The sequence below is a fragment of the Quercus suber genome, unplaced genomic scaffold (genome assembly GCF_002906115.3).
Source record: "Quercus suber isolate HL8 unplaced genomic scaffold, Cork oak 2.0 scaffold_792, whole genome shotgun sequence".
Lineage (NCBI taxonomy): Eukaryota > Viridiplantae > Streptophyta > Magnoliopsida > Fagales > Fagaceae > Quercus > Quercus suber.
Genome location: NW_027070228.1, coordinates 126,347 through 140,941, shown reverse-complemented (window position 1 = coordinate 140,941; position 14,595 = coordinate 126,347). Strand labels below are relative to the sequence as shown.

At 30.4% G+C, this 14,595-nt stretch overlaps 1 protein-coding gene and 1 pseudogene across 1 annotated transcript; both read right to left on the bottom strand.

The window, feature by feature from the left end:
* The window catches only part of LOC112038305 (ABC transporter G family member 1-like), a 62,534-nt pseudogene that overhangs the window by 21,387 nt on the left and 26,552 nt on the right, over positions 1–14,595 (bottom strand).
* LOC112038303 (cytochrome P450 CYP82D47) lies at positions 6,057–10,202 on the bottom strand. Its single transcript, XM_024071106.2, is given in 5 exon segments — positions 6,057–6,558; positions 6,561–7,002; positions 7,762–7,955; positions 7,958–8,973; positions 10,053–10,202. Coding segments are annotated over 4 exon segments (1,569 nt in total). The 5' UTR covers positions 8,712–8,973; positions 10,053–10,202; the 3' UTR covers positions 6,057–6,379.

Genomic DNA, 14,595 nt, shown 5'->3' with positions numbered 1-14,595 from the left:
GATAGGCCAAAAACGTATTGACCCATTGTGATTAAATTAATTATTAGCCAAGTTATTAATTAATCAAATTAACATGCAAAACGTGTGGTAGCACAAACAAATCACCAACAACTAAAGTATGCAGTGGAAAATAAATTGATAAGGTGATTTGTTTACGTATGGGAAAAACCTACGCGGCAGAAAACCTCACTGGGTGATTTTAAGGTCACCACTCCCCAAATTTCACTATTATCACAACAAGCGGTTACAAGTAAAAGAATTCCAGTACCATATACCAACCTACAGTTGAACCCTTGTCTCAATACCCAATTGGACTTGTTCTGTAGTGACAATTTCTCCTTTTGATGCACGGCTCCCAAGTACGTGATTAACCAATTGTGTGGATCCCAGTACGGAACTTCAATCATCAACTAGAGAAGATTGTTGGCTGCAAAGTTCTTCAATTCATTCACACGATGAAGATCAAGAAGATGCTTGGTCACAAAACCCTATGGTGCACATACATAACAACTTTTTCAAGAATGATGAACTAGGGCAGAACTTCGTCTTCGGTCACAATTTGCTTGAACAAACTTTTCTCAATACTTGTGCAACTTGTGAACTCTTTGACGGTCCTTAAAATAATCCTTTAATATGTTTAGGGTTAGGAGAAAAAAAGACCCCAAGACACATTCACGAATCTCAAGAAAATCAAATCAGAATTCTGAAATTCTTAAACCTTGACAGATAGAAGCTATCAAGTAACTGTTGAGCAGATGTCGAGCACACAGGGCTGAAACAGCTTTCTTAAGCTCGATAGATGTAGTTGACGAGCCAACTATCAAGTTTTAATGAATTTGCACTATTTAGCTTGTTTCTTGGACAGACTTGAATTTTTTTAACACTTGATCTTGAAATCTTGTTTCTTGAAGTATTAAAAGTACCTAGATTTACCAAATTACAAGTAAAGTACGTTTTGTCAAATGATTAGCCAATTACATAAAAAAATGACATATGTTCTTAACAAGTGAAACACATATGTCCTAACAATCCTCCCTTTGGCAATCCGTGACAAAACCTTAACAAACAAATGAACATATGAGAGAAGTCATAAATCACTCAACTCATATTCACTTGTTGAATACAATAAAATCTATCCTAACACAAACTCTTGAAAAACTTTGTAAGAAGAAAGTTTATGTCAAATAGACTTTGACATCCTGTATTTCTGAAACACTGTAAACAAAACTTATCAAGGCATCTTAGCGTGAAATAGAAATAATAGATTGCATACAAGTAATAAGAAGCATGTGTAAAAAGAGAGAAAAGAAACAACACATGTAAGGGTAGGTGAGAGGAAAAAAAACATACATCCACATATAGAGAGAATAAGTACAACGTATGTCAACAATGGTCACAAGACCCAATGTATAAGAACAAAGTATCTATAAAAGAAAGAAAAGAAAAGAAAAGATGCAAATAATCCTCACTACATCCCTCAATAAATTGATATATTCAAGTTATTTTTTTTATTAAATTTCTTAATAGTCACATTGAAAAAAAAAATTAGAGCTACCATTGATATTTTCAAAGATCATCTCTCTCAAAGTTGATTAGTAAAGGCTGGCTCTCAAATGTAACATAATGGAGCACAATATACCCTTTTGAATGTTCAAAGGTAACTTCTTAGAAATTATATTCTATCATTTGTAATTTGTAGGCTCTTTACTCTATTCCCTTTTTGAACACATATTTTTAAAGTAATATTTATTACGTACACAAAAATTGTAACTTAAAGCTACTATTTTAGTTTTTTTTTCTTCGGGTGCGTGCAACAAATTTAACTATTTTTTAAAGGTAAAAATACTATTTTGTTCCATACATTTTGGGGTTATAGTAAATTTGATCCATCCATTTTGGTAGCAATTAATTTGGTAACAGAAAATGTCTAAAGTGGTTAATAGTGTGCACTTTTGGCATCCCTAATGGTAACATTTGTAAATTTTAATACTCACATAAACACTTACATGGCAAAATAAAAGCCACATGTACATCAACATTTAAAAAAAGTTTTTTTTTTTTTACCAATTTAATTATTTTCTTTATTTTTTCTCAATAATTGATAGTAATGTAGTTTAGTCAAGTACAAGCAAACAGTACTATGCACGGGGCATATTAGAGTACCATTTGGTCAACAATAAATAAAGATCGTGTAAAGTACATTAAGGGCTAACATATATATATATATATATTTATGTTTCCTAAGATTCATGCATAGTCTAGTAAGCATGTGATGTCCGATGGTGATCTCTTAGTTTGGTGAAGTCCGCTAATTAGGAAGCAATTTATAACTATGTTCAAGCTTAATATAATTAGTTGACACTTTCTGATGCTTTTATGGAGCTTAGAGTTTAAATCATTCCACTATCAACTACCGAATTATCAAAAAAAAAAAAAAAAAAAAAAAACTATAATAGTGACATAGATTAAAATTTGAAGTAGTATGTTTTGGGTGATGATTAATATTTCAAATTACTGTATTCTCATTCAGAGCAAGGAATTAGTACATGTAAATCACACATGCATGAGAGAGAGAGAGGGAGTTAATTTGTTATATTGTTTTAAGAGTTTTGATAAGCACAACAAAACTTTTAGATTATTGCTTTCAAAAAAGACTTTGTTATTACCCGATAATGCATCAAGAAGTGTAGACCTACCACAACCAGGAGGACCCATTATAGCCAGAAGCTCCCCAAGTGGGGCATAACCAGACAGACCCCCAAGGATCGATTTGGTGCCACATCTTTGATTGGAAACAGTCACACATAGATCCTGCCATGTCAAGAAAACACATCCTCTGGTTGAGTCCGAACCACCTTTGTTAGGTTCTAAATATTTAGGTTTAAATATATGAAGATAATGTAATATAATAGTAGATCTGTCAAAATTCACATCGAATTAAGAAATATAGGGTTGGGTTCAAGTTACACTTGATGTAACTCTAAAAAATGTTACATCACCCAATAACTTATTATGGAATTCATATTTTGAAAATCTAATTGTTAGATTACATGTTTTATATGTCCTTAACATGCATGCAAATTATAATGCAAATTGGATGTAATTTACCATTTGATTATTAAACTCATCTTTTATGTTTTATTTTAAATTACAAAAACTTGAATTTAGACAATTGATTGATGACATGTCTATTAATCTTTGATCACTTTGAAATTTTGTAAGTACGAAAAATATATGAAGATAATGTAATTTAACGGTAGATTTATAAAAATTCATATTGAATTAAGAAATATAGGGCTGGGTTCCAGTTACATCTGACGTAACTCTAAAAAAATGTTACACCACTCAATAATTTATTATTGAATTCATATTTTAAAAATCCAACTATTAGATTACATGTTCTATATGGTCTTAACATGCATGCCAATTTTCATGCCAATCGGATGTAATTTACCATTTATCTATAAACTCATATTTTATGCATTATTTTAAACTACTAAAACTTGAATCTAGACAATTGATTGATGACATGGCTATTAATCTTTGATCACCCTGAAATTTTGTAAGCATGAAAAATATATGAAGATAATGCAATCTAATGGTAGATTTGTCAAAATTCACATCGAATTAAGAAATATGGGGTTGGGTTTGAGTTATACTTGACGTAACTCTAAAAAATATTACACCACCCAATAACTTATTATTGAATTCATATTTTGAAAATCTCAACTGTTGGATTACATGTTCTATATATTCTTAACATGTATGCCAATTTTCATGCCTGTCAATTTTCATACCAATCGGATGTAATTTACGGTTTGATCTATAAACTCATCTTTTATACATTATTTTAAACTACAAAAATTTGAATTTAAACAATTGATTGATGACCTGATAATTAATATTTAATCACCTTGAAATTTTAGAAGAATGAAAAATATATGAAGATAATGTAATCTAACGGTAGATTTGTCAAAATTCACATCGAATTAAGAAATATAGGATTGGGTTCGAGTTACACATGATGTAACTCTTAAAAAAAGTTACACCACCTAGTAACTTATTATTGAATTTAGATTTTGGAAATCTAATCGTTGGATTACATATTCTATATGTTCTTAACATGCATGCCAATTTTCATGCCAATTAGATGTAATTTACCATTTATTTTACAAACTCATCTTTTATGTATTATTTTAAATTACAAAAACTTGGATTTAGACAATTGATTGATGACATGCCTATTAATCTTTGATCACTTTGAAATTTTGTAACCATGAAAAATGTATGAAGATAATATAATCTAACGGTAAATTTGTCAAAATTCACACCGAATTAAGAAATATAGTGTTGGATTTAAGTTACATCTGACGTAACTTTAAAAAATGTTACACTACTCAATAAATTATTATTGAATTTATATTTTGAAAATCCAACTGTTATGGTCTTAACATGCATGCCAATTTTCATGCCTAGCAGATGTAATTTACCATTTATCTATAAACTCATATTTTATGCATTATTTTAAACTACTAAAACTTGAATCTAGACAATTGATTGATGACATGGCTATTAATATTTGATAACCTTGAAATTTTGTAAGCATGAAAAATATATGAAATTAATGCAATCTAACAGTAGATTTGTCAAAATTCACATCGAATTAAGAAATATGGGGTTAGGTTTGAGTTACACTTGACGTAACTCTAAAAAATGTTACACTACCCAATAAATTATTGTTAAATTCATATTTTGAAAATTCAACCGTTGGATTACATGTTCTATATGTTCTTAACATGCATGCCAATTTTCATGTCAGTCGGATGTAATTTACGGTTTGATTTATAAACTCATCTTTTATACATTATTTTAAACTACAAAAGTTTGAATTTAAATAATTGATTGATTACCTGACAATTAATATTTAATCACCTTGAAATTTTATAAGCATGAAAAATATATGAAGATAATGTAATCTAACGGTAGATTTGTCAAAATTCACATTGAGTTAAGAAATATAGGATTGGGTTCAAGTTACACCTGATGCAACTCAAAAAAATGTTACGCGACCCAATAACTTATTATTGAATTAATATTTTAAAAATCTAACCGTTAGATTACATGTTTTATATAGTCTTAACATGTATGCCAATCGAATGTAATTTACCATTTGATTTATAAACTCATCTTTTATGCATTATTTTATTGGGAATAAATTTTTATTCACTTTTGAGAGAGAGAGAGAAAGAGTACAAAAGGCTGAAATTCTTAAATTTTAGGCTATTATTTTGAAGTTGAAAGTGCTATAATTTTGTTATGGCTACAATTGTTTAGAAAATAAGAATAGACTTTTCTTATATAGGATGTATATAAAATGTTTTTTCTTCGACTATAAACAAAAGGTTCATCTAAAGAATACAAAGTGATATATGTTTGTACGTTTCTTTTTTATTTTTATTTGAATTCTAGAATAACTTTTATCTCCAAAAAAAAAAAAAATTAATGATTTTTTGCGAAGGTCAATTGTGGCCTTCGCAAATAATTTAGTTTTAGTAAGGGCATATTTTTAACGCACACAAAAAATAAACTTTTTGCTAGAGATTTTTATTGTCCATCGGAAATAATTTGGTGGGAACATTTCCCTTCCAAAATTTTGACATTTTAATGATTATTTGTGAAGGTCGATCCTATTTCTCGCAAATAATTTAGTATTAGTGACGGCTTTTTTTAACTGTCACAAATAATACACTTTTTGCAAGAGATTTTTAATTATCCCTCGCAAATAATATGGAGGGAAAATTTCCCTCCAAAATATTGGTATTTGTGACAGCTATAACACATAATTGCGACAGCTTTTCCTGTTGGTCACAAATATTTCACATTTTACCAAGTATTTGTGAGGACTTTATTTTGCTATTACAAATAAGATTTTTTTAGAGGGCTTTTTGAGTCCGTCAAAAATTCTTAGTTGGTAATAAGCATTTTTCTTGTAGTGCTAACAGTTAAGAAACATAACTCATATATAAGTCAAATGCCCAATTACAAGACACATAAAATGGCAATAAATAAAAAAGTTATTTTTACATAAAAGATCCAACCTTCAAAAACATTACACACAAGACAAATGCAAATCACAAGTCACACTTAATATGACTTGACAAATACATCTTATTTTCAATCAAAGCCAAATTAACTAAGATGATAACTTTTTTCAAATGACTTTTACTTTTCTAATGTTTGCCTCTTAACTGGTTACATGGAAAAGGCATACACTAATTTATTGCACCACACCATATTTTAATTTATCAAATGATACCTAGTCAAATTATGCATATCTCACCGCACCATATTTTAATTTATCAAATTATAACTAGTCAAATTATGCATATACTTGAGCATGAAGGCGAGGAGTGAGATAGACTTCAAGTGGGGTAGCTTTCGGGTTTGCAAGTCCACCTTTCTCTGTCATGTCCACAGGTTCATCTGATGGGCTTGAAATTTCAAAAGCATGCAACAAAGTAGCAAGTGTGAGTTGCATAACTTGCAAGGCAAATGAGATCCCGGGCACATTCTTCTACCACTTCCGAATGGTATAAATTCAAAATTTTGGCCTCTAACATCAACATCCTTGTGAGTTGTAAGAAATCTTTCAGGTCGAAATTTACTAGGATCCTCCCACACATTTGGGTCTCGATGGAGTTTCAGAAGATTAACAATAAGTCGTGTTCCTGCTGGGACGTGGTAACCAACCAAAGTACAATCTTCCATTGACTCGTGTGGCGCTAGGAGTGGTACAGCAGGATATAAGCGCATTGTTTCTTTGAGGATAGCTTGGAGATATACCAAATTTTTCATATCTGATTCCTTCACTTGCCTTTCTCTACCGATATAGATGTCTAATTCTTCCTGGACTTTTGTTAAGGTCTCAGGATTTTTGAGAAGTAAAGAAAGAGCCCATGTCAATGTTATTGTTGATGTATCTGAAGCAGCTAAGATAAGAGCCTACAAAAGTAACATAATATGAATTGGAAGTTAGAATGTTAGATGGTCGGCTAAAGCTTTAAGCTTTCTATGGTCCAAGAATCAAATTTAGTAGCAGCAAGAATTCAGATTGCATTTAGAATTCAAAACTTATGCTATTTGATTATATATGGCTTAATATTCGACAAGAAAATGACATGCCTTCAAGTTCAGGATTTAAATAAACCATTATGCACAAGATAATTATCATGAAATTGTTTGAATCTTTTAATTCTGTAACATGAAGTTCCAGATCCACGTTGAATTTTATGTGAGATAGACGTGATAAATGCTTCTTACATGGGGAATATAAATGTTCTCCACCACTTTTTGTCATGAGTCTAATTTTATTTTATTTCATTTTAAACTTCAATAATTTTATTAAAAAAAGTAAAAACAATACATGATAAGATGTAATTTGTAAAATATAAAATGGAACACAAAAAATAATACAAAAAATTTGTATTTCTAGTACAGGCCATTTGTTTATTTATCTAAGAAATTTAATTGTTGCTTTTCGAAGTTGATCAATACAAATTCAATAGAACAGTTTATTACAAAAATTATTTTATACAGTTTTGCAAACACGAAAAAAGTTATAATTTCATTTTTTTTTTCATTTGTTAAAAATTGTCTAAAATAACGTGGGTGTAACAAGTTAACCTAATTCAATATATGTAGCAAATGGGATTTTGGAAATATATTATACTGTGTGAATTAATAGGGTTATCAAAAGTTTACCAAGCATGTAGCTTTGACGATTGTATTAACATCATAACTGGAAGTCTCATCATCATCAGTGACAATGGATAGCATTACATCCATAAAATCTTGGTGTTCCTTCATCCCACCAGAAATTTTCCTCTGCTTATGCTCCTTTAGCCATTCTTCAGTTACATCATCCAATTCTTTTGCAGTTTTCTTCATGGCTTTCTTTCTCCCCCCACGTCAAACCACCTTAGATACGGTAGTGCATCTGAGACCACAAACTCTCCACTCAAATCGAAAAACTCTCTCAATGCCTTTCGGCGTTGATCATTTCTATCATTCTCAACCTTGGTCGTAGCCTTACCAAATCTTTGTCCAACAACCATCCTACATATAACGTTTAGGGCTGTGCAACCAAGCCATCTCTCCATCTCCAATAACACCTTGTTGTTCTTGACCAATAGCTCATATATCTCTTTTATAGAATCATTTACCTCAGCTTCTCGAACGTGTTTGAGCGTTTCAAGACGGTGGTTTGAGAGGACCTCTAGCGTGGCCATTTTTTTCACTTGGCGCCAGAAGGGACCATAAGGGCTGAACCCCATCATGGCGTAGTTGCAGCCCAAGATTTCTGGAGCTAAACCTTTAGGACGGTTGGCAAAGACTTTATCATTGGTAGTAAAACACTCTTTAGCTATCTCCCAACTGCTTACTACTATTGTTCGATGCACACCCAACCAAATTGTGAAGATTGGTCCATAATTTTCAGCCATGTTGCCCAAGGCTATATGAGCCGGTTTTGACCCTCCTAACTGGAGGAGGTGGCCAATCAAAGGCCAAGCCCCACTAGCTTCAGGTAGAACTTTATTTTTACTAGTAGTTCTTTGGACCCTTCTTGATATCCATATTAGAAAGAATATGAACACGAAAATGGTGAATATGCTAGCCATAGAATTTGTGAAGAATGGGTAGGAGAAGAGCATGGTTGATGTTTCTGGTGGGTGACAATTAATGGTTTTGTTGTAATATATATATATATATATATATAGCCCAAACTAGTAACGAGTTGGTTCTTAGTTCTTACAAGATACGTGGTAAGCAAGCTGAAAATAAATCTGAATTGTCATTCGGAGGACAAGCATACGTGAACACCGATTTAAAATGTTGTCTCTCTAGCCTTTGTAATCTGCCGACGATCTGTGAGAGAGAGCATCTGATCTATTCTGGAGTGGTAGAAAAGAAAAGCTAAAAGAAAAGTTAAAGGGAGGAAAAGAATTAAGGGCCGTTTGATATATGAGTATAAAAACTGAAAATTATTATTTAATTTTTTTTTGTGAAAATACGTGTGAATAAAAAGTATATAGAAGTGTGTAAAATATTATTTAAAAATTAAAAATTAATATTTGAAAATACTCACCAATCGCCCCTTAAGGTTGTGGAGGAGAAAAAAAAAGCAAAAAGCGTGTAGATGAAAAATAAAAAAATTTAAATAGTGTATTTAAGATAAAATCAGTAACGGTTTCTAAAAAAAGAAAAAAAAAAGTTTTTTTTTTTTTGAAACTAAAAAAAGTTAAAATCAGTAACAACTTCAAATATTGGGTTGTTACTAGTTAATAAAAAAAAAATTTAAATAGTATGTTTAAATTAAAATCAGTAATAATTTATTATATTTAAGTAGATTTATTAGGAAAATATTATAAAATTATTTAGAAACTAACACTTTTCGTTAAAATTATCATTGCCAAGTGCTCCACTAAATTTGTTAAAAAAAATATCATCGGAAAATTTAAAAATATTACCGGGAAATTTAACAAATATAGTTGCTGAAATTTGAAAATTATAATGAATGAAGGAAGAATTGCTCCTTCAAACTCGTTCTTAAACATTCCTTGGTAAGCATACTTAAAAGATCTAATGCAGCACTTTCAACCACCAACAAAAACACAACAAATAACCCTGTGTTTGGTTGCTAAGAAAAACAAAGGAAAATCTATAAACAGAGTAATTTTTTACTATTTTGGGTTCCCATTGACCTCAGGATAATCCAACGGGTCAAGTCAAGCTTAACTAAGCATATATAAATTTTTTTTTTTTAAATTTTAAATTGTCATTTCTAAGATCCCAACTGATAAAAAAATTCCAGGCATTTACAAAATCATGATGTTTTGATTTTTGAGTATAGTTTATCAAGTTATCTCGGCAACCAAACAGAAATGAAACTTGTTCTTATTTTTAATTTTTAATTTTATTTATATAATTTTAAGCATACTGTTGAAATTGTGAAAAGTGTTGATATGATGAGAAGATGTGCAGTTGAAACGTACCTTTGGAAGATCGAAAGAGCAGTGAATGGATCGATCTTGTGATGAGAGAGACAGAGCGTCGATGAAAACTCTAATAGGTTGACTGATTGAGATTTGAGACTTGAGACTGGAGAGTGTTGAATTTGGGTGTTTTTATTTATTTATTGGTTATTATAGTTTTGTTTTTTTGTTTTTTAAATCTGGAAGGAATCAGTTTTATCTTAAATTACACGTGGCGATTACTGAGCCAGCTACGTCTCTTTATGTCTTTCTCTCACTCATTCGTCACTTCACTAGTTCACTGTCAAGGGGGTTAATTAGGTAAATATCTTTTATTGTCGGCAAGAATTTGTCCTGTTGTTCAAATAATGCTAATAAGCTGTTGAGTCGACAATGTGTCAATAATTGTAGTATAAACTACAAAATACTTATAATCAGTATCACATCAAATGACAAACAATTATTATTATTATTTTTTTGGGAAGTGAATCTACGAGGTTTTTAATACTTTTATATCAAAATTTTTAATACAAATTGAAAATATAATAATAAAATTGTTGTTTCAAGAGGACAAACCTCGACCACGCTTGAACCTTGTATTATGGATGGATGTGTTTTGCTCCTTGTATCTAAATAAAATCAAGTGATAAAAGTCCAATTCATTTCATTATCTATCCCAACTAGGCATGGTAAAATGGGCGGGTGAGATCGGGTCAATCAGATTGCGGGTTGGATTGACCTGAATTTTTTACATAAATTTTTTTTTTAAATTTTTTTATTTTTATAAAAAAAACAACATGTATTTGCCATTTGAAAAGTTATTCAACAAATTACTTGATATAAAATGTATTATTTTAAATTCATCACTTATATTAAGAATGAACTCATTTAAAATTATTAATACTTATTCAATAATTTTAAAATTATACAAAATATAAAATAGATACACAGGTTTTATTTCTACACAATATTAACCTTCCAAAATATAAAACAAATTACAAATGACTTATTGGATAACTCATTTGATAAAGAATAAAAACATATAAGAAATTTACAATCTTGAAAATTAATTTTATAATTTATTATCAATTGTAGTTGGCACTCTAAGTGTGTGTTTGGCTTCAAATTTAAAAGCCAACTTATTTTTACTACTATTTATGGATCTTATTGTACTTTTTGGTACTATTCATGAGTTCCATTGTACTGTTTCAGCTAATTTTTTTCCTTTATCTATAGTAATTTTAGCAAAAAGTTTTTAGTTTCAGCAAAATAAGCGGATCCCAAATAGACTATAATTGTGATTTTTAAATTGTGTTCTCAAAAGACATTCCTTTTCAAATGACTAGTTTATTAGTGTTTATTTTAATCTTTAGCTGAATTTGTTGGATTTATGTGATATATCTTGTACATACGCATATGCACTAAATTAAGTAATGCCTAATTACTTTATTGGATATGATTAATATAACAGTTGAATGCCTAAATTGAATATATTGAATGAACTTATAGTTTACCCTTTATTATTTAATTTATTTTGCACCATGAATAAATTTCTTATAAAGAAATCACTTTTATTGCAAGATTAATATCCTAAGCAAAATTGTGTTGACTTTAATAATTTTCTTTTAGATCATAAGCTATGAGAAAGTGTCTTATTTTTTCATCCTAATGATCAGGTTGAAATAAGAAGAGCATATTTACAAAGAGATTTTTGTCAACTTCTAGGCCATGATTTCCCTAAAAAGGAAATTAATGGAGCATTGTGTTGATTTAATACTAATTAGTTTAAAGAATACAAAAAATGGTTGGAATAGATCATAAAAGAAGATGATGTATTTTGTTTATATTGTTACTTATTAGGCAAGATGTTTGTAATTGGATGGGATATCAGTAGTTTAATGATTGTTTGGTTGTATACATTGAAAATGATACAGTTGATAGAATTGATAACAAAACTATCATACATCAATTTTAAAATATAAAATCTTGTAGAATAAATTTTAAAGATTTATGTATTTGCGCTTTTTTGTGATATCGATATATTCAAATTTTATTTTATTAAATTTTGTTTAATTTAAGTTTTTTAATGACCACCCTGATAAAATTTTTTGGAGCCGCCACTACATTTGAGGTGCAGTCCAAATGAAGAGATAGAGAGATATGCAGTTAGAATGTGAGAGAGTGAAAAAGAAAAAAAGGAGACATTTTTCGTTACTCAAGCTTCACATAAAGAAGATAAATTGGTGGAGTTCTCTTAGAGTTTTTGAGTGCTACAACCATAGAGAGTTGGAGTGTTCAGAGGAAGATTTTGCTATTGGCTTTGTGGTGAGATTGTATTTACTCTTTGAAATTTAATTTGTTGTGTATTCAAATTATTGTGGACTCAAGTTTGGTGTAAACTTGAGAGTTGTAATCTCTATTTCATTGTGGATTATTTTGAGCTATCCTGTGGTTTTTTCCTCTACACTAGAGAGTTTTTTACATAAGATTTGGTGTTCTTTTGTGGATGTGTTTTTGTGGTGCTTACTAGAATTTTTTGTTTCCATAATATTGCTATTGCTAGGTAGTCATTAATTTTTAATTCACATTGAGCGGATTTAACAAATTTTCCCAACAATACCTAGGTTATGATTGGAGAAAGTTTATCAATACTTATAATGCTAAAAAAAATATGAGCAAAGAGTGTCAAGAGCATCTTATTTTAGCAAATTAAGCTTTTTAATAAGCCATTAGTGAAAGTACTAATATCCGGATGCATATATAAATTCAACAAACACTTCTGGACCACAAAATAAGTTAAAATATCATCATGTCCTCTACAAAAGAGGGAAATCCCCCAATGGCCATGAACGTTAGGAATGAAGCTATAAATGAAAGCAATGCACCTCTATCCTGAAATAACCAAAGTTATAATGTTAAGTTCTTGATTATCCCAAAAACTTAAGTTGTTAGAAATTATGAATTTAATCAGCTTTCCTGAATCGAAGCATAACTATGCCCAATATTGTGATACATGGTACCGAGGCCTAGACCTAATGTGATATAAATTGCTATGCGCAACCAATAGTAGCCTAGATCACGATACATGTTCACAAAAGATCTTCTTGTTAGAACAGAGCACTGAGTAAGGAAGCTAGCATGGCTTCTCTTCGTCTCCAATTCTCCATGGTCCTGAAACCAAAGTAAATTTCAGTTAACTATTTTCCATTTCTCTGGTCATGTGACTCTCATCAATTTGTATACCATATTATGCAAAAAATAACATACACGATTAGGAAAATTATTACTTGCTTGCCTGTTTATTTATTTCAGCTACTTGCTTCTGTACTTGCTCGTATCTCTTTGATGATTTATACGAACTTAGAAGTATCTCAATTGCTTCCTTTGTCAAATTTTCTCTAGCTAAACCTTGTTCAACGTCCTTAAAATATATATATATATACATACATATATATATATATATATATATAAGCTTCATAAGGTGTTCTTATTGTCCTTAAAATATATATATATATACATACATATATATATATATATATATATAAGCTTCATAAGGTGTTCTTATTATTTTTATGTACCCGAGAAGGGATTTGTGTTAACATTTGCAATGTCATCTCTAAATAGTATTAGGTTAAAATGCATAATTCATCCTCTATTTTTTTTAATCTTTTTTTTGAAGATGTCTTCCCATAATCTGATGGATGAAGAGTATTGGAAGTAATTAGACTAGTTAATAACTTATTCCAGCTCTAATATGAATATATGATACAAAAATATTAAGAATATTTAACTACTTACCTCATTTGCTGCAGAAGCAGGATCAAGATATACAGTTCTACCTGTAGACAGGAGACAAAGATTGTGGAAGAGCTCAACGACTTCACTGCTGGGTTGATGAATTGATGCAATAATGGTCCTTCCAATCCCATCTCTTTGACCTAAGCTTGCAATTTTGCTCATTACATAATATGATGCTTCTCTATCAAGCCCACTTGTTGGTTCATCAAGGAAGAGAAGCATTTGGGGCGTGTTAGGATCTCTATACAAATGCTAATTCTCTTTTTTTGCCCACTGAAAGTTTAAATAACGTATAAAACACCAATGAACGTTTAGACCCACAATTACAAAAATACCAACACAATCTTATAAACAAACAGTATATGTGCGGAATATGAAATATAAGCTATATTCAAATTGGTAACACACTCTAAATCATAATTAATTACAAACATAGTAGCAATTAAAAGGTAAAGAAGAAGGAAAGAGAGATACAAACACAAAGATAACACGACGATATGTTAACGAAGAGGAAACCGAAGTATTTGGTGAAAATCCTCTCCACTGCCCTCTAAGCGGTAAATGATCTACTAAAGAATATAGTTGAGATACATGAATAGCAGAAGACCTTCCAAGCCTAATCTACCTAGTGCACCTAAGCCCTCCAAGCTTCTTGCTCCAACAGGGTTATGCTGAACCTTGTCTTCTTTAGCTTACCAGATCCCGCAATAAGCCCATTATGTCAACCAAACGAAATGGTCCTCTCTGAACTGCTTCTTAAGCACCA